At 51.6% G+C, this 20,358-nt stretch overlaps 1 protein-coding gene across 10 annotated transcripts in view; it reads left to right on the top strand.

Annotated features, from left to right (window-relative positions):
* The window catches only part of EPB41L1 (erythrocyte membrane protein band 4.1 like 1), a 118,791-nt gene that overhangs the window by 86,020 nt on the left and 12,413 nt on the right, over positions 1–20,358 (top strand). For 4 of the 10 annotated variants that reach the window (XM_023754445.1, XM_023754443.1, XM_023754444.1 and 1 more), the window contains 6 exons: positions 13–48; positions 2,583–2,765; positions 13,540–13,950; positions 16,022–16,123; positions 18,414–18,494; positions 19,044–19,229. In XM_023754445.1, coding sequence (XP_023610213.1) covers positions 13–48; positions 2,583–2,765; positions 13,540–13,950; positions 16,022–16,123; positions 18,414–18,494; positions 19,044–19,229 — 999 coding nt within the window. The remainder of the gene's footprint in view (positions 1–12; positions 49–2,582; positions 2,766–13,539; positions 13,951–16,021; positions 16,124–18,413; positions 18,495–19,043; positions 19,230–20,358) is intronic. The other 6 variants (XM_023754446.1, XM_023754449.1, XM_023754447.1 and 3 more) reach the window with 5 other exon arrangements.

Raw genomic sequence — 20,358 nt, forward strand, 5'->3', positions numbered from 1 at the left:
CCTGTCTGCTAGCCGGAGCAGGAAACCACGCCGAGACACAAGCAGGAGGTACTGCATGGGACCTGTCCCTACCTACCCAGTTCATTTGTCACCATTCCACAGTTCATCCCAGGCTGATATCCTGGTGCCATCTCAGCGTTAGCTTCACCTCTGCTCCCTGGCCATCCTCCTCCCCCTATGCTCCCCCTAGTCCCACCCCCAACCCAGGCCCCCTCAGCTCCCCTTGTTAAGTTCATCCCTTCAGCATCCTGCTCAGACTCCATCCCCTAGCAGTGTTTCCGTCCTTCATTCCCCTCTTCTCTGTCCAGCTTCACACTCTGCCTCCCCAGACCACCCATGCTCGCTCCCCGTCCCTGCTGACTATCCCACTTGTGTTCCTCAGCTCTTCCAGGCATTCCATGCTTTTATTGAGCTCATCTCTTTTGCTTTTCTTTCTTTTTTTTTTTTTTGTATCTATTGGCAACCAAATGTGGGTGGGAGGGTTGGGAGGGAGGAGCCTCAGAGCACATCTGTATCTTCTCAGATTCCATTGCCCCTCCCTCTGGCTGGGATCTGCTTCTCCAGCGTCAGGAAAGCCTCCTCTCCTTTTCTCCTCCTCTCTCTCCTCACCCTCACCCTATTATCTGTTAACCACTTCTTCCCTTTCACACAGTCTCCATCTCTTCATTTGAACTTTCACTGCAAGAGAAGTGGATTTATTCTTGGGCCCGAGGGGAAGGCCCAGAGGCTGAGATGTAAGAAGGGCCTGGCCTTGTAGTCCCATGGTCTGGATTTTAGCCCCAGTTCTGCCACTGACTCTTTGAGGTCTTGGGGATATCCCCTTAGGCCCCAGCTCCCCACCTGCACAGTAAGGCATTAGACTAGGTTTCCCTAAGGCCTTTCAAGGATCTTGGGGTTCCACCGCTCCCTCTAGCTGTCAGGAACACTACATGCCCACTGAGCCAGAGGGGCAGGTACAGGACAGAAGGTCACAAGACACATCTTGGGTCTATTGCAGCCCCAATCCATCAAACTCTATCAGGTTTGATTTCTCAGACAGACACGGTCCTGAGGCAGCTCAGCTCAGGAAAAGAGGTACAGACAGATGTTTGGAGGCAAAGCAGAAGCCTCAGTAGCATCGGTTTCCTTTCTGAGGTCACCTAGGAGTCAATCATAGAGGATCCTCGGATGCCAGAGAGAATCCCAGGGGAAGAGTCTAGCTTGTTCAAGGACAAGCTTACCTTCCAGGTAGTTCTAGAATCTCCTGATCTGACTTTATAATAAGCTGAGATTGTCCATTTCTTGCCCTGAATTGAGTTGACATGAACCCTCAAATGGCCTTGCAGGTAAGGGTCCTTGGACCACCAGCCTACTGCCCTGCCCCCAGAAGTACACAGACAGGCAGCTTGGGCAGGTCACTGCCATCTCATGTGCAAAGGCTGCACCTCATGTGACCTAGGGGCAGGTTACTCTGTCATGATGCACTGGCCAGAGCTCAGACTTGGCAGTACAATGTGGGACTCAACTATGACTCTGGCTATACCTGGCTCAGTTCTTGTGTCCAGCCTTGGACTTACCTATCTTCTTCCTGGGCTCTAATTCTCCTGATCCTCCTGAACACTCCTCTCTGGCTGTATCTCACCCTGTCTGCTGTTGAGGAATCAATACCCACAGGTATCTGGAAGATTCTGGGTGATTGGGAAAGGTAGAGGCTGCCAGCAGAGAATACTGAACACAATCTTTTCCTGGTCCCTGGGTCCCTGGTCCTTGGTGTGGGAACAGAGCCCATTTTAATGGATGTCCCTGGCTTTAGAAGGGCCCCACAGGGCCTGATTTACTGCATATGTTGGGCCAGGAGCGGCCTAGACCAGGGATCCTGCTAAGCACAGTGGTCCAAGTCTTGGTCAGAGGTGGGGACCAGGATCTGGGAGGCCAAGGAGGCGGTCAGAGCCGCCAAGTGAACAGGGTTGGCAAGTTCTCACTGTACCTCGGTTGTGACTTAGACTAGGCTCACGGCACCAAAGGGAACTCACCCAGACCAGTGGGATTTGCATGGGTTTGGGCTCTAAGACCAGGAGCCAGGCAGGGAAGTGGAAAAGGTTGTGCTTGACCAGAAGTCTCTCCTCTTTCTCGCTCTTCTAGATGTCTTTTAGAGACATCTCTCTCTCTCCTAGAGATGTCTTTTAGAGAAGGGGCGGGGGAGGGATGGGAGAAAGAGAGAGAAGCATCAATGTGAGAGAAACATTGATCAGTTGCCTCCTGTAAGTGCCCTGACTGAGGACTGAACCCACAATGTGGATATGTGCCATGATCGGGAATCAAACCCATCACCTTTCAGTGTATGGGATGAAGCTCCAACCAACTGAGCAATACCAGCCAGGGCAGAATTCTCCTCTTTTTAATCTCAAGTGCTTTGTGCACCTGTTGGGCTAACATCCCTGCCCTGCCTGGTTCATGAGGCGCTGGAGAGTGACACAGGTCATGGATGGGAATCACCTTGCTGATAGAGGGCAGCAATGGTCACTGTTGCCATTTTCACCACACCCAGTATCCCATCTCGGAGCTGCTCCGCTAATGCCTGGCTGTCCTCTCCATCACCCTAGTTCTTAGACAAGCCAGAGGATGTCTTGCTGAAGCACCAGGCCAGCATCAACGAGCTCAAGAGGACCCTGAAGGAACCCAACAGCAAACTGATCCACCGGGATCGAGACTGGGAACGGGAACGCAGGCTGCCCTCCTCGCCCGCCTCCCCCTCCCCCAAAGGCACCCCTGAGAAAGCCAGCGAGGTAAGTCTCACCCTGAACCCCTCAACGGGGGCGTTGGGTAAAGAGGGTGGGGAAGTGTGCTGACTCACTGTCACCCCCACAGCTATGCTCCTCCCTGTCCCTGTGTGCAGTGATGATGGGGTTGGGGTGGTGAGTGAAGCTGAGGAAGACAAAGTCACTAAATCTTGGAATCTGGGGCCCCAGGGACTACCCTGGGAAACTCAAAGTGGCTTGGTGTGTTCCCCTTCCATCAGCCAGAGTATAATGGGGAAGAAGGGGTACTTGTTAGAAATGCATATTCTGGACTCCACATCAGACCTCCTGAATGAGAATATTGGAGGCAGAGCCCTGGAATCAGCATCTGAAACAAGTGCCCCGGGCGATTCTCATGCACACTGAACTCTAAGAATCAGGGGAGTTCTTCTAGTAACCAGACCCTTTTGAGCCTATTGTGAAAACACAGATCCGGAAGTGTTCCCTCCGGGAAGGACCCTCAGAGCCCACTAGAGGGAAACCAGCTGCTCCTGTGCCTTTCAGAGTGGAAAGCAATTGAAAAAGAGAAAGACGGATCTCGAGAATTCTTGTGTTGATAATCCCAACGTTATTATTAGCGCTGCTAAATCTTGGAAGTGTTTGCCTCCGTCTATAGTTGGGTTTTTATACCCTAGTGCTGCTGCTTACTGGGCTCAAACCCAACTGGGATCTAGACTTATACCACCTGGGTTTGAACTCTGGCTCTGCTGCCTGCTAGCTGGATGCCCCTGTGCTTGTGACGTAACCTCTCTGAGCCTCCATTCAGTAGAGGTAATAAAGCATCTACTTCTTAGGAATGTTGTAAGGATCAAATGAGATAAAGCATGGAGGGGCCAAGCAGAGACCCAGAGGCTCAATATGAGTTACTTATTGTTTCATTTTGAGAGACCTGGGACTCACACAGAAGGTTAACTTGGAGTCAGGATCCCTTTTAAAGTTGGAAGGGTCCTCAGAACCTGCTTGGTTCAAGGTCATCATGTCACAGATGGGGCCCTGAGGCCCAGAAGGGGAAGGACTTTTTTAGTGTCATAGTTGATAGAAGAGGAGCCAGAATCTGATTTTCTTGTGTCCCAGGCACTGTATTTGCTATTAAATCACAACTGCCTAGAAGCAAGACCAAATTATGTGAAGACCAGACATAGAGTCAATTGTGTGTGTGATGCCCTCTAATGCTTTGACAATTGGTTGATGCAGCCATGATCTAATAAGCAGAGCATTCTATTGACTCAGCACTCCCCACGGCCTTGCCATCCCAGCTAACAGAGGGCCTCGTCCAGTGAGGCTGCTGAGATGGCTCCCTGGCTGGTGATTCGCAAAGTTAGGGATGATTTGGGGGCTTTTAAGGCTGATGCCATGGAAGGAGGGCAAATCTCTGCATCCACTGAAGGTTTCTGTGGTCACCTTCGACATAATCAAGACCCTGAAGACGCTGAACTGGGCCTGGGGGCTGGTCTAGTGATCTAGTTACCTGCCCTGCTCCTGCCCTGAGACCCTTGACCAGAGTGGACTCTCTTCAGTCCTGAAGTGGGTAGAGTGGGATGAGGGCCTTCCGACACAGTCAGACTCCAGCAGAGAGAGGCAGGATGAGCCCTGGAGAGCTGGGCTCCTGGAGCTTTGGGGTGGCCTCAGAGCAGCCTGGCTTGGGGGTGCCCCATCTGCTGGTGACAGCTGGAACTGTTAGAATGGGATCATTAAAAGGCGGAGTCTGTTCCTCTCCTGTCTTCCCACTGCAGGAAAGAAGTCTGGTCCAGGAGCTCACCTTGGAGCATTTAGAGGCCTTTAAAGATTTGGGGGATGGGGAGGAGCCTTAGCTAAGGACCGGTCTGACTCCTTGGGCAAATAACCTCACCTCTCTGAGCCTCACTGGCTAGTCAGTCCATCTAGAGGGAACTAAGATTGCTATAGGGTTGGGTTATTGGGAAGGTTGAGCAAAATAATGGATATAAACATACTTTATAAACTGGACAGTGGGACAGTCAACGGGCATTGCTGACAATTAGAATTCCTGATCAAACATGGACTTTGCAGGGGAGACCTGCAGGGTGTTTCATCCATAGTTCCTAGTAGCTTCCTCATGTATTGTTGGGCCTCATCTGGGACCAGGGCAAAACGGTAGGAGCATAAACCAAAATAGGGACCCCAAACTATAAAGAAGAGTTCCGATTTGCCAAGCCTAGGTTTTCATCTCAAAGATAACGTTCTAAAAGGGGCTGAGACCCAGACTACAGGCTTGAACCATCGTCTAAAGCAAAGACACCCTGAGAAGACTTGGAACCGTGTGCAAGTGATAAGGCTCCAGAACCTCTTGAATGAGAATGAGCAGGTGATGAGGGAAGGCCCAAAGCCACGGTGCTGGCTGGCAGCTGACCATGGGCCTCCCTCCCTGAATGGCTTGGAGGGGCAGTTCCTTTCTGTCCCGCCCCACAGCGGTGCGGCTCCTTCCTGACCTAATCTATGAAACCTAAAGATGTGGTATTTACAAAGCGGGGCTATTTATGGACTCTGTGTGTATGTCTCTCCTGCTTTCTCTCTCCCTCTTGTCTCTCCTTCCCTTCCTCCCTCTTTCCCTTTCCTCTGGCCCTGGGCCTCCCCTGCAGTCCCAGAGGACCCAGGACACCTCTCAGCAGGACTTGGCACCTGAGCCTGGGACGGCCACAGGCTTGGAAGTGTTCACTCAGAAAAGCCTCGCAGCATCTCCTGAGGTTACTGTCATCACCTCCCCGCCCAACCAGAACCCTAATGGTCTTAAGAAAACCCTTTCTCTGGGGTGAATGGGGTGGAGCAGACTTTGCCATGCACGCGGAGCAGTGGGCAGCCCACATTGTCTCCTGGCTGTGACAACTGGGCATCCCCTTTCCAGGAATCCATAAAGGGCAGGCCCCTCCCTCATCCATTGTTGCCCAGGAATCAGGATTGAAACCATTCAGGGAAGTCACTTCTGGCTTCAAAGGGAGGCAGAAATGAGCTCCCTCCGGCCCTGCAGAGGCAGGTGACCCTAGAGCAGCGGTTTTTAACCTGTGGGTTGCGACCCCTTTGGGGGTCGAACGACCCTTTCACAGGGGTCGCCTAAGGCCATCGGAAAACACATATATAATTACATATTGTTTTGTGATTAATCACTATGCTTTAATTATGTTCAATTTGTAACAATGAAATTGGGGGTCACCACAACATGAGGAACTGTATTAAAGTGTCGCGGCATTAGGAAGGTTGAGAACCACTGCTCTAGAGGCAGGCTCTGCCCTTTAAGCTTGGGATCAGGGGTCATGGCACCTAAATGTCTTCTGCCCTAAGGCCTTGTTACTGTTTAGAAGCCTGAGGGAGGTCTAGCTGTGGTTGGTTAGGGGATGGCATCCCATCCATCCCCCACCTCTTTCTTTTCTAAACTCCCCTTGGATCAGTCAGGATCTCCAGACAGACAAAGTGGGCATCTTGGTCCAAGGACTAACCTTGGGGTTATAGAGGTGTTGGTAAGGCAGGTGTTCTAAATGAGGAGGGCATTGCTTCTGGGCCCAGGAGAGCAGCAGGTTGAGGGCTCTTGGAACTTGCTGTGCCCCTGCATGGATGCCAGGTTGAATCCAGGCCCAGCACCTCATGGACGGTCAGGATAGGAAGGTACTAACTGACCATCTCCTTGATATATGATCCTCTCTTGTTGGCACAGTGTGTCTTAGGGCATATACCTTTCTTAATTCCCCGGAGGAAAATTTTGTAGCTGCTGAAAACATGCTGGAACTGTAAAAGAAACATGAGTCAGCTACATAAGTGGGAAAACATAAATCACAGTTATTTTTCCGCAGTTGTAAAAATAAAAACAAAACTATCAGCACTCTCTTGAGAGAAGTTGGACAGGAGTCAACAGCATCTCAAGGTTAGGGAAGCAGTGATGCCCTGGAGCACAGAGATGCTCCCAGGGCTAAGGACAGGTGCCCACCCTTGAGGGGGGCAACATGCGTCTTTCTCATGGTTCCTAAAATTGTCGGTCCAGTCCCTTCCACAGAGGGGGCTCTGCCTGTTCTTAGCGGCAGCTCGTTTGTCTTCAGTCATCCATTGTGAAGTTTTCATATTGAATTGTCTGCCCTTCTGAATCACCACCCGTGGGCCTTGCTCTGTCCCCAAGACCTTTATGCCTGCTCTGCATCCTCCAGGATGGCCCTTCAGAGTTGAGCGCCCGCTAACCTTCTTTCTTCAACAGTTTCTCCCAGGGCATGGCTTCTAGAGAGCTCCTCATCCTGGACCCCCTCCTCTGTGCCCAAAATGTGAGCCAGAGCTCCAGCCCAGAGTCCGCGGAACTACCTGGCTGGAGACTTGCTCGTTGTCCGTGGGAACAGAATCGGCTCCACTCCCTCTTTCAGCTTCTGTTCCAAGGCTGTCTTACCTCAGTGCCTCCATCTGACAGCAGGGGGCACTCTGAGCAGGCACTGAGCATCTTGGCTCAGTGGGAAGAAGGGCTGAGGGCTCTCCTGACATCTTCCCCATCCTAAAATCTGGTCAAAACGACTTCCAGGCCAGTCCCCAGGGCCAGCTGTGGCTCTGCCAGTGTTTTGGTGCCAGTGAAGCCTTGCTCTTTCCGTTCAGTCTTTCTTTTCTCTTTAGGTTCCTACACATCCCCTTTCACTTGTTAGAAGCAGAGCCCCTTCTCCCCTCAGTGCTCACCCTGTCATCTGTGCCAGTTACCTTCCTCTGGGAGCCTCGGTTTCCCCTTCTGAAATAGGGTAACAGCACCTGCTTCACAAGTTACCATATGGATCAAATTTAATAATTTAGACCAACGATTTCAAGAATCTTTAAAATATGCAATACCTATTTAGTCAGGGCCACTGGCCACTTTTCCCTTAGATTGTCAAATAAAAAAAATGACAACAGCCCGGCTGGTGTGGCTCAGTGGTTGAACGTCGACCTATGAACCAGGAGGTCTTGGTTTGATTCCCAGTCAGGGCACATGCCCGCATTTTGGGCTCGATCCCCTGTGTGGGGTGTGCAGGAGGCAGCCAATCAGTGATTCTCTCACATCATTGATGTTTCTCTCTCTCTCTCCCTTCCTCTCTGAAATCAATAAGAATATATTTTTTAAAATGACAACAGCCAACACAACAATAGCCACCTGGTGTGAATGAATCAAAATTATACCTATTTTTTTGTCAGATCGGCAAAAAATATTTTTTTTGTGTGCTTCAGAATCTAGTAATTAGTTTATGCGTGCCATGAGCTGAAAAAGGTTGAAAATTGCTGACTTAGTCAAAAGACTGGGATTGCCTGGCACAAAGTAATTAAATATAAGTACATTTCCCTTTTTTTTCCCTATACAATCTTTCTGTTCTGTGCCAGCTCCCATCCCACTCAGCCTAGAAACTAGTTTCTAGTTAGACTTGGGGCAAGAATATTCCAGATGGGACTTTGTGGACTGTCTTTGGCTATCCTTGCCAGGCTGATGATGCCAGTACACGCTGAGACGGGAGCAACTAAAGGCACTTGCTTCCCAAGTCGAAGAGAAGAGAGGCCTGGCGTCTGTAGGCTCTCAGAGCACTTCTCTCTGGGAAAGTCCGAGTGCTGTGGTCCTGAAAGCTTAACAACCTGAAGTAAAATCTCAGAACCTACCCCCGACTTTATCTGGGCCTTCCCCCTTCCTTTTATCTCTCTTTTCTGTTGGCGAGAATCTCTTAATGTGGTTTGCTTCCCTGATAGTCATGGAGATTTTGCTGAAATGGAGTGGGGGAATGGAGGTAAGAGGGTTACAGTGTTCCCTTGATCCTGCAGAACCCTTTAGGTCTGATGGGATCTTGCCTCACCAAGTCATAACCTGAATCGGAGCCCAAGGTCAGATAAACTTCCCCAGCTTGTTGTCGGGAGCAGTTTGGGGCACATCTTACCGTGGATGCATCTCACAGAACTTGGACTCAGAGAAGGTTCTAGGCCTGCCTTGGCACTAGCTCACTCTCTGACTGTGGGCATGGTGCTCACCTTCCCTAGGCCTCAGTTTCCACATCTGTACCATGAGGGGCTGGCTCAGAGCCGTGATTTCAAAGGAGGAAAGTACCTCAGGGCACTAGGCCCCCAACTTCAACAGGGCAGCCCCATGTTTGTGCTACATAGTAGACTTCCATTGAGATTTTGTGTGAAGAAAGTTTTCTGTGGCTGTAAGATTAAAACCCCAATGGCCTTCTTGCTTTTTGAATGATTCTAGAAGTCCATGGTTCCCTCCTAAGTGTTGTTCAAAAGGGAGGTGGGGGCTGTTCTGTCCGTGGTTTGACAGTGCTGCCCTCTTGTTGGTGCTTTCGACCCAAGATATGCCTGGATCTTTAGATTGTTTCCTTCGGTGATGTGTTCCGGTCAGTCCTCGTCTACTCTTTCTGTGGATCTCATTAGAATTCTCCAAGGACAGGCCATGGTACCTGTTTCTTTGTGAATGAACCCCACAAAGTTCAAGCTGTTCAAGCCATTGCGGTGACTGGCACTAAGCAGGAAAGCTGGCCAGTTAGTGTTTTTCGTTCTAATCTCTTTCCTTCTCAGAAGCTCTTGCAGGAAGGTCAGCTTATGGAACTTATCTCAGTACTTCCCATCAACTTGACATTAGATCACAGTGAGACCCACATTCCATACGTTGTGAGATAAGTTAGCCAGGATCTCAGTCATCAGAACTCACTCTTTTCCTGACTCTACTGTCAATGAACTGTGACCTTGGCTAAGTCACCGACCTTCTCTAGGCCTGAGTTTACACATTTGCACAATGAGGAGATTGGACTGAAGGTGTCTTAGAAGTTCTTTTGGCTCCAACATTCAATGATGTCATGTAACATCAGCTACTTTCCCCTCCGACAGTGGCAGTTGTATTATGAAAACGGAAGAGGGAGAGTCCTGGCCCATCCGTGGATCTCCATTTTCCCCACGGTTAACATGAGGAGACCCCATCCCATTTTACCAAGTCGGGGTGGCGGTGGAGGGGAGTTGGTAAATAATTTATTGGGTGCTTTGATGGCAAGAGGAGCTTTGATGAGGCTGACTAGTGTTGTCATGCCTTCCTCTCCCCAGCCAGTTCTGGGGACAGACATGTTGACCTTTTGGTGGTAGGATGGGCCCTTCTTGTAAAGGGAAAAGGTGACCTGTTCTTCAGGTGCCTGCTATTTCATGTTAACTCTTCTTGCTCCAATTGAAACACAGGGTTCAGAGCATTGGGTATTTGTAGAAAGGAAGTACACTAGGCCAGAAGAACTCAGTCTTCTAAAAGTGGCCGCCATGCAGCAGGAAGAAAGTGAGGCAGGCCTTGCAGATATCCTTGCCGATGGCAGACTGTCCAAGGTGGATATCCTGGTGGACAAGTTCAAGGTTGAAGTGGCCACAGAGGAAATGGTGGGAGCCAGAGGAGCAAACATCCAGCAAAAAGGAAGAATGATTGCAAGCCCTGAAGACTTCGAGTCACTGTGGGAGGAGGGCCCCCGGGTCGGGAATGGCCCAGGAGGGGATTCCCTGGCTGCAGGCTGCTCTCTGGCAGAAAAGCTTCCTGAGGGCTCCCAGCTCAGGATGGGCACCGGGGAGGCCACCATCAGGAAGCGGCGGGTCTCAGGTCAGTTGGAGAGCCATGTGGAGCTAAGAAAGGAGCTGGAGGAGATCCAGACTTGTGAAAGGCCCACTGCCCTGGGGACCGGGCCAGCAGAGGTGGATGTCTCCTCTCCAACCTCTGACAAGGGAGGACTTCAGTCGTTTCTGCTGGACCCAGCCCACGAGGAAGACAGAGCCGACTCGAGTGATGAAACCGATACTTCCTTTGCAGAGAGGAGCTTCTATTTCAACTATGGAGAGAAAGATTTTGAAGACCAAATCCTCCCTCCACTGTTGGAGGAGAGAGGAGAGCGCCTGAAAGCCCCTCCTGGAGATGAGACCAGGCGGGAGCTCTCGGGAGAGCTTGCAGAGAGCTCTGAGCTGAGGGCCTCTGACCAGTGGGGCTCTCCGGCAGCTTCCAGAAGGAGCAAGGATGAAGATGGTGAAGCTCACACAGCTTCCTTGGAGAAAGAGGTGGGGCCTCCCAGGGACCACGGAGGACCCAATGACCTGGAGGCCTTTGACCAGCAGCTCGGTAATGGATCTTCTCCAGGGCAGAGATTTGCTAAGGATTGGGAAGAAGCAGGGTGGGGGGTGGAAGGAGAGTTTACCCACCCAGCACCTGCCATTACTGCAGAGGAAGAGGCCCCCAGGAGTCTAGATTTGATGGGAAAGGCTGAGAAAAGTCCCCCAGCAGCATGGAGGAACCACTCGCCTCACAGAGGAGCGGGTGTGTGCCCAGACTTCCCGGCCTGCGCCCTTCCATGGACACTAGCCAGACCGGACAGAGACAACTTCTTGCCCAAAGACAAGGGACCAGTTCACACCCAAACAGGACAACCCATGAGGGAGCACAGCAAGGTTCACACGGAGTTTCTTCAGATGGAGGTGATCAACCCCCTCCCAGCCTCCCGTGGTCCCTTTCAGGCTCCTCCTGAGGACGCTTCTGCGAGCCCAGCCTCTCATGGGTCGGGGGAGCCTTTGCAGCTTGGGGATCCCTTTGGAGAACAGCCCCCTGTGTTTCTCAGAGAGAGCCCAGAACCCAAGGACCAAGTAGAGCCTGTTGTGACTCTGGACAGAGGTGAGCGCAAGGCACCCCCCGTTGCCAGCAGAAAGCGCAGAGTTGTCCTTGAAGAAGTTGAGGGAGTTGCAGCTCTAAGGTTGGGGTTCCCTTCAGGGAAGCCAAAGATGACTCCTTTCCAAGCTGGGGGCCAAGAGGGCTCCCTGGAAGACATCAGCAAGACCTCGGTGGCCAACAAAATTTGGATCTTTGAGACCCATGGAGCTGAAAGTTGGCGAGCGAGTCAGGGCGAAACACGGGCCCTTCCAAGTGAGTTGTCTTCAGAGGCCTCCCTAGGGCAGGCAGAGCAGCAGCAGAATACGCTTTCGGACCTGGGCTTCGTCCACCTCCCGCCCCCGGAGGACATCGCCGGCCCCAACGCCACGCATTCCTCAGTGATGTCACCCACTGCCGGCCACTTCAGTGCGGGCGTTTCTACTACATCCCACCAGGAACTCGAGCTCATGTCTCCCGACTCGGGCTGCGAAACTACGCTGGAGGAAGCCACTGGGGGAGCTGGCCACGTGAGCCCCCACGCCCACCGCTGCCCCCAGCTGGGCAGTGACCGCATGCTGTGTAGCTTTTTAGAAGCATGTTCAGTGCCCCTCGTCATTAGTGCAATCCAAGGCTGCTTGTCCATCCCTGTGAGTTCTTTACCCCGAGTGTAGCCCAAGCAGAATGCAGGGTTCACCTGCTTGGCCCATGTGAGCTTAGCCACAGACCCGCAGCTTTTGGTGTGATCTGGTGCCCAAAGGGCCACATTGACGCAGTGGAGAAGGTGGCGCCACCGCCAGCAAACTACACACTTGCTTTGCCTTGCTGCCCCCACTTGCTGGGTGCCTACCTGTTGGCTTGGCTTATCCAGTGACCTTCCTTCATCCTTTCCCTTCCCTGGTGCTCCTGCCTTGGGGAAGCTACAGTCCAGAAGTTTTCATCCTTCACTTGTGGTTCCCTCTCGGTCCCAGTGCCCAGAGCCTTTCTGCCTCCTTAAGACTAACTGTCTTCTCTGATCCAGAACAAATCCGGAGATGCAGTCAGGGAAGAGAAGCGCCTCGCCAGTTTAGCAGCAAAACCCCCTGGGAAAGGGGGGCGCCTGGGATTCGTCGGCCCCTCAGGCCCTCAGGTCTCTGCAGCCCCTTGGTGCCCCGATGCCCCGGTCGCCCACACCTGGCCAGGGTGCATCGCTGCCTTAGACTCCCACCTACGCTGGCAGTGCTGCTCATGGCAGCTCAACTCTGGCTTGTCTGAACGTGTCCTCACACCTCTCAACCTTCCAGAAACTGGCTAAATGGATGCTGGTTAAGCAAACGAATCTCCAAATGCACTGAATCTCTAGAACCTGAAGCCATGTACTTTAAACATACTTGGTGGGTGTTAGATTGGTTTTAAGGAGTGTCATGAACCAGCCCCAAATGTATGAGTGGTGTTTAATCCCTAACAGGCCAGTTGAGAGGTATGTATGTCAGACAAGAGCTGCTGGTTCCCCTCCGGCACTTCCTTGGCCTGCTGTTGTCAATTACACTGATGGGACCAGAACCTCCACTCCATGGCCTGCCCGTCGGCCCACTCATGGAGCTCAGGGTTGAACTGATGCAGCACCCAGCTCCCAGGAATTAGCCCATATTGGTCCTCCCTCGAGACGATGCTGACCCCTCCCATGGGGACTCAGTGGAATTGACAAACCGTGCTGGCTTCCTCTTTGTTCCTGAAAGCTCTTGGCTCCAGCCTCTGCTTCCCCTGCCTGGGTTTCCTGATCCCTGGGTCTCCCTCCTTGGTTTCTGTCTCTCGAGTCCAGCCCGCACGGATGGGCCTGGGACCTGGGCCCCCATCCCTGCCTTGTGCACAGTGCCGCTTCTGATCAGCTCCCAGATCCAAACGTTGGATGGAGCCTCCTGTCCAGGAACCAACTGGCAGGATGTTTGCTTTGTACTTGCTTTGCCATTATCAGGAGACCCCCGGAAAACAGCGTCCCCACTCTTGGGAACTTTTCGGTTATTTTAAGCTTGTTATGATGTCAAGGAACCTTTCCCGGGGTGTTTTTTGTTTCCTGACCTGGACTTCGACATGGCCCCGAGTTTTCTTCTGTCATTTACCATCTTGATTTCTCTCTTTCTCTCTCTCCCTCTCGTCCCACACTCCCGTTCCTTTTATTTTATCTGGCCATAGAGAGCAGGGCTGAGGGAGGGCTCGGAGGAGAAAGTCAAACCACCACGTCCCAGGGCCCCAGAGAGTGACACGGGCGATGAGGACCAGGACCAGGAGAGGGACGCGGTGTTCCTGAAGGACAACCACCTGGCCATCGAGCGTAAGTGCTCCAGCATCACCGTCAGCTCCACGTCCAGCCTGGAGGCAGAGGTCGACTTCACCGTCATGGGTGACTACCACGGCAGCGCCTTCGAAGACTTCTCCCGCAGTCTGCCCGAGCTCGACCGAGACAAAAGCGACTCAGACACGGAGGGCCTGGTGTTCTCCCGGGATCTCAGCAAGAGGGGCCCCAGCCAGGACGACGAGTCCGGGGGCTTCGAGGACAGCCCGGATCGAGGGGCCTGCTCCACCCCGGATATGCCCCAGTTTGAGGTACAGTGGAGCATCGTCGAGACTGCGCCCAGCAGGCCCTGCATGTTCAGAGGGCCCTGGCCGTCTGTGAGAAGACCGAGTCGCCAGCCTGAAGCTGTGTCTCGTGTTGCATGACTGTCCCTCCGCAGAACAGCATGGTTCTGTGCTCGCATGTTTGCCGTCTCGGTTTACCCCTAACATGCACACCTTGGCGTTTTAACCCTGTGAACCCATCGCTTGCCTGAGGTCAAGCAGTGACCAGCAGTCAGGTCTTACTCGACTCCTCCTCCCCCTGCCTGTGCTGCATGGCACTGCAGAGAGCATGTGCTGTGACACCTCGCAGGGGCCCGGCCTGGTCTGAAAGTCGGAGGGTTTGTCCTGACGCCGGCCGGGCTCCTTTCCCTGGGGCCTGGGCTTCCTGGGGTAGCTGTTGAAACTCCTGGAGAAGCGGAAACGTCGTCCCTGAGGGGGACCCAGGGATGCACTGTCTGGGCTTCTCTGCTTTGTGTCCTTCCTTCAGAGGATCTCTGTTCATGTTATTCCTTTGCTCCCTCATCTCTTCTAGCCCCAGCCTACCTCCCACCACTCTCCCCTTCCCCATCCTACAGACACCGAGACGTGAGCTCATCACTCAGGCTTTCACTCGTGCTGTCGCCTCTGGGTGGAAGGTTATTCCTTCCTTTCTCGGCCCTGCAAGTGTGCCATATTCTAGGACAGAGTTCAGATGTCACTTCCCTAGCAGATGCTTTCCTGACCACCCTGGGAAGGAGTGCTGTCCCCTCCACAGCCTCCTGACCCAGTAATGCTCTGCTCCCGGTGGTAGCCCAAGTACATCAGTGGCTGACCGGTCTGCTCTCCTACCAGGTGGCAGCTCCTGGAAGCCCGCACAGAGCAGGCACTAGTAGCTGATTGACTGAAGGGCTAGCTCTCCGGGGTACAACCGTCTCCTCACCCCTCACCCCTCTTTTGTTTCCTCACCCCTCACCCGTCACCCCTCTTCCAAGCAGATGACCAGCTAGCTTTCATTCATTCATTCAGTTCACATATGTGGGTACCTGCTGTGTGGATAGCCATGAACTAGCCCAATGGAGGACGCAGAAGAAACTGATCATTTAACTTAATGACTTATAGAGCATAGGTTGTAAACCAGTGGCTCGGGCCAGACCTGGCTAGCAGATGTGTTTTCTTTTTTACATATAGTTTTAAAAATATATTTGTATTGATTTCAGAGAGAAAGGGAGAGGGAGAGGGAGATAGAAACATCAATGATGAGAGGGAATCACTGATTGGCTGCCCCCTGCACGCCCCCTACTGTGGATCGAGCCTGCAACCTGGGAAGGTGCCCTGATCAGGAATCAAATCGTGACCTCCTGGTTCATAGGTCAATGCTCAACTACTGAGCCGTGCCAGCGGGCTGTTTTCTTTGATCTTGATTTAAAAATCAGGGCATTGAATATAAAACACAGGGATTTTTCTTATATCATTAAAAAATTACATATTTTTTTAAAAAAAAAATCAGATGACCCAGTCACTCAGAAGCCATGGCCACAGTTGGCCAAACCTGAGTGGCACCCCATGTGCTTCAAAGTTCCCCCCAGGCCCCCACAAGCCCACTTCACTTGTTTACATCCCCTCCCTGGCCCCCAGGGGCCTCCAGGTGTGTGGCTTCTGCTCTAAAGAACGATTCAAATGAGGTGGTAGCATAACCATTGAAGTCGTTCAAGATTTAGTGGCATGGATGTAGGGAAAATACCTACCATGGGGTCTGGCACACAGCACATTCACTAAATAGTAGGTGTTCTCTTAATGGTGCCCTAAGAAAACAGCATATACTAGTAGCCACCATGAGGTTCGGTGGTTGCAGGGTCACGGGCAGGCCTGTCCGGTGGCTGCTGGTGGTTCTGGCTCTCCTCCCGGGATGTTTGTCAGTAACATCACACCAGGCCTCTTTTGCCCTGACCTGTGTACCCTTCTGGAGACTTGGCCAGATGTAGGGGTGAGAGATAACCTGCTGACCCTACGCCGCAGCTGCCTGTGACAGGAGCCATGCCAGGGCTCGAGTTACGAAGTGTTCTTCCTCATCTCCGTGCAGCCCGTGAAAACGGAAACCATGACCGTCAGCAGCCTGGCCATCAGGAAGAAGATCGAGCCAGAGGCTATGCTGCAGACCAGAGTCACCACTGTGGACACCCAGGTACCCTGTGCCTTTCATGTTCCCCGAGCCACAGGTATTAGGCGTTTGGGGTGGGATCAGCACCATGACAAAGCGCCTTGGCCCACCCTGGCCACCTTGGCTCCCCCAGAGCCCCCATTTCAGCGCTGATGCTCTTGAGTCCTTTACCGTCCTTCCTGAGCTGTGGGAGTGGGCAGACCACACCACTTAGTGCTTCAACGTCCCCATCCATTACGTGGGATGATCATGTCTCTTCTGTCCTCTTCGGGGCGTGATAGGTCCAGTGGCTAGTGGATTAGGACTGTGGCTTTCAGATTGCTCTAAGGCAGTGATGGCAAACCTTTTGAGCTCGGCGTGTCAGCAATTTGAAAAACCCTAACTTAACTCTGGTGCCGTGAAACATATAGAAATTTTTTGATATTTGCAACCACAGTAAAACAAAGATTTATATTTTTGATATTTATTTTATATATTTAAATGCCATTTAACAAAGAAAAATCAACCAAAAAAATGAGTTCGCATGTCACCTCTGACACGCGTGTCATAGGTTCGCCATCACTGCTCTAAGGAGTTGGAAAGGCTTCTCTTTTTTGTTGCTGTTAATCCTCACCCCAGGATACTTTTCCCCACTGATTTTTAGAGAGAGTGGGATGGAGGAAAGGAGGGGGGGAGAGTGAGAGAGATCTGGGGATCGAACCTGCAACCTCAGTACTTGCCCTTGACTTGAGAGTCGAACCCATGACCCTTCGGTCCATGGGCTGATGCTCCAACCACTGAGAAAACTGGCCAGGGTGAGAGGTTTCTTGATGTACCCCAGGGCCTGCTCGGAAAGAGAAGATCCAAGCCAGCTTCAGTCACAATGGCTTATGTTGGGTCGTTTTTTTATGCACGAGGGTTCCACATCAGATTGGCAAAATGAATAAACGGGGGGAAAAAGAGACCCCCAAATCATTGTCTTAGTGCAGTGGTTCTCAACCTTCTGGCCCTTTAAATACAGTTCCTCATGTTGTGACCCAACCATAAAATTATTTCCGTTGCTACTTCATAACTGTAATGTTGCTACTGTTACGAATTGTAATGTAAATATCTGATATGCAGGATGGTCTTAGGGACCCCTGTGAAAGGGTCGTTCGACCGCCAAAGGGGTTGTGACCCACAGGCTGAGAACCGCTGTCTTAGTGAGAGGAAACACACTGAGTACCCCAGAGAAGGCTGTCATGAATTGATACAGGTGGTCCCGAAGTTCCTTCTGTGCTTTTTAAACTTTCAAAATTGAGATGTGGTTCTTGGTTCTTTCTGGCCAGAGAGCTGCTGTGCTGAGGGCTTTCTTGCCCTGGAGACCAGTCTTTGTCTTAAGAACTGAAGAAAAACGTAAACCAACACAACATGGGGAACGCTGCCATTTCCAGAATTTTCCCTCCCACTTTTATAACACGCATGGGGTTGAAGAGGCTGCTAGTGCAGTGGTCGAGACTCCTGGGTCGGGACTCTTGAGTTCTGACGAGTTGTGACCTCAGGCAACGTATTCCTCCTCTGGCCTGTTTTGTAATGTGGGTTTTGTTTTCATGCAGAGAAATAAAAAGAAAACAAAATTGGCCCCCAATTCCACAACGCAGTAATCCTTACTGACATCAAAATGTTCACAGTTATGAAATTCAAACAGAACTAAATGAAATTTTTTCTGATTCCTCCCAGAAAAATATGTATGCATATACCAGCGTGTATACTTACATCTCTAGATATTTAAAAATTCTACAGGAAAGAGATGGTTCTGTCTTACACCTTACCTTTTTAACAATCTTCTTGGAGATCGACCTTTGCTGGCATATGTGGACCCACCTTAGTCTTCTTAGTTCCACTCAGGAGGGGACCCTGGTTTTCCACACAGTCTCCCATCGATGGACCTGTGCTTGTTTTCCTCTTCCGCAGTTAACGATGAGTGCTGCAGTGCACTTCCTTGTCTATACTTCTTGGCAAAGTTTTCAAAGTTTATATCCCAATGGTGAATTCCTAGCAATGGGATCACCAGGTCAAAGAATACATGCATTAAAATTTGGATAGAATTGATCAAATTGTCTAGGATTATTTTTCCTTTGTCAATCAAGTAAGATGACTGAAGTGAACCGGAGGCTCTGTGAGGCCCGTCTGTAATTCAGTCTGTGTGTGAACACCCACGTGCCCCCGGTGCACGTTCACTCACACAGCCTGTCGCTTTGTCGCGGGGATTGCCGTGAGCCCAGGGGGCAGATGCTGCAGGTGAATCCGGCTTCTCTCTGTGTCCCTCTCTGATGACTCCTTCCTCTGACCACAGGTGGATGGGACTGCCCTAGGCGGGAAGGAATTCATAACCACTGCTCCCTCCATCACCACTGAGACCATATCAACCACCATGGTAAGTAGGACCCAGGAGACTTCTCTCTCTGACCAGCCTTCCTGCCCCAGAAATAGCCAGATAACAAGCTGACACCACCAGCTGCTTCAGGACGTCCTCATCTGCCCTCCCTGCGTCAGGTCTGGGACAAACAGTCAAATTGTCTGGCACCATAGTTGCCACAGGCCATCTGGTCAGACTCCGTTTTCCAAATGGAATACTGTGGGAGGTGCAATTCCTGGGCGTCGGTGACCCGGGCCATCTCAGCCCAGCAGCAGTACAGTTAGGAGGATGGTGCTGTTTGCTTATTGGCAACGCCTGAGGGTTGTGCCTGAAAGTCCAACCAGAGGGCGCATCCTTCCAGCAGCTGCACATTTTCTTCCATCTCCGGCCACTTCCTTGCCTCGGTCAGTAGATGGCGTCCAGTGAACCTAAGTTGGAAGCTCAGGAGTTTAGATTATCTTCCGAGGCAGCCGTGTTTCTGCTACCTATTTGCTGTCTGGCCCATGAAGGGAGGTCCTTGGCCTCAGGTGTCCTCATCTGTAAAAATGGGAATAATCCCTATCCTAGCTGGTGCACAGATTCCTGAGAGGGTCCAGCAACATCAGATCCTTCAATGATGACACAGAACAAATAGCACTCGGCACACAGGTTTTGGTGCCAGGCAGTGATCTCCTTGGTCTTCGCAAAAACTGTGAGGAGGACGCTCTTTCTTTTCTTTGCCCTTTACAGATGAGGAAACCAGAGTTCAGAGAGGTAACGTGACTTACCCAAGGTCACAGACCCAGTAAGTGGTCGAGCCAGGGCAAACCCAGGCAATTCTGACTCCAGACGCCCTACTGTCCCCCTCAACCCCTCTGCTCTGTTCCCTCATCCCGACCATTGTGAACACTGGCCGCATGGGGCTGAGGCTGGGTAGAGACCGGGGCTGGGGCAGGGGCAGGGGCAGGTATCATTGCCTGGGCCAGATCTGTCTTGAGCTGTTGGAAGTTGTTTTCAAGTGTTTTCTATTGCCAAACCCCTGATATACACGTAGGAAGAAAATCATATTAATTTAGACTACCTGGAGGTAGGTTTTGAGTAAACAAAGACTTTAAGATAAATAAACCCAAACCAGTTCCAGCTTGCACGCTTTTCCCCGGTCACTCAGTTCCTCCTCTCCCCTCAACCCTTTGCTGCGTGGCATCAGGACGCTTACAGGGCTAAATTTAAATTCATGCTCCGGCAAGCAGGCAGTTGCATCATTCATTCACTCATCATCCATCCATCCATTCATTTGTTCCAAAAACATTTATTAGCCTATATTTCCTGCCCGGTATAGGGATACAGGGTTGAAGAAAACATACTGCCTGCTAGACTTCATTCCTCCAAAGAATAATCATGGGCGCATTGAATGTGCTGTGCCCTGTGTTTAGGACCTAGGCACACAGTGGTGAACAAGGCCCAGCTCTCCCACTTCCTGGCTGGATGACCTTGGGCAAGTTACCTGAACCTCTTCACACCTCAGTTTCCACTTCTGTCAGGTGGGGTGAGGGCTGATAGCACATCCCTCACACGGTTGGTGTGAGGATGGACTAAGGTTAATCTGTGCAGAGCCCTCAGAAGAGTTTGGCAACGTAGTAAGTGGTCTGTCATGTGAGCAGCTGTTATTTTTGTCCTGCCTTCTTGGAACAGTGTCTCCTAGGGAGTACAGGAAGAAGAGGTATGGGTGACGCCATAGGAGCCGGGGAAGGCTTTATCTGAGTAGTGACATCTGAGCTATGCTTGAAGGATAAATTAAGGTACAATCACAGGAGAAGCCATTCCAGGTAGTGGGAACAGCAGGTGCAAAGGCAAGGATGTGAAGGAGCATAGCATTTGGTCAGTGAAGTGAGATGTCAAGTGT

The sequence above is a fragment of the Myotis lucifugus genome, unplaced genomic scaffold (genome assembly GCF_000147115.1).
Source record: "Myotis lucifugus unplaced genomic scaffold, Myoluc2.0 scaffold_60, whole genome shotgun sequence".
Taxonomy (NCBI): domain Eukaryota; kingdom Metazoa; phylum Chordata; class Mammalia; order Chiroptera; family Vespertilionidae; genus Myotis; species Myotis lucifugus.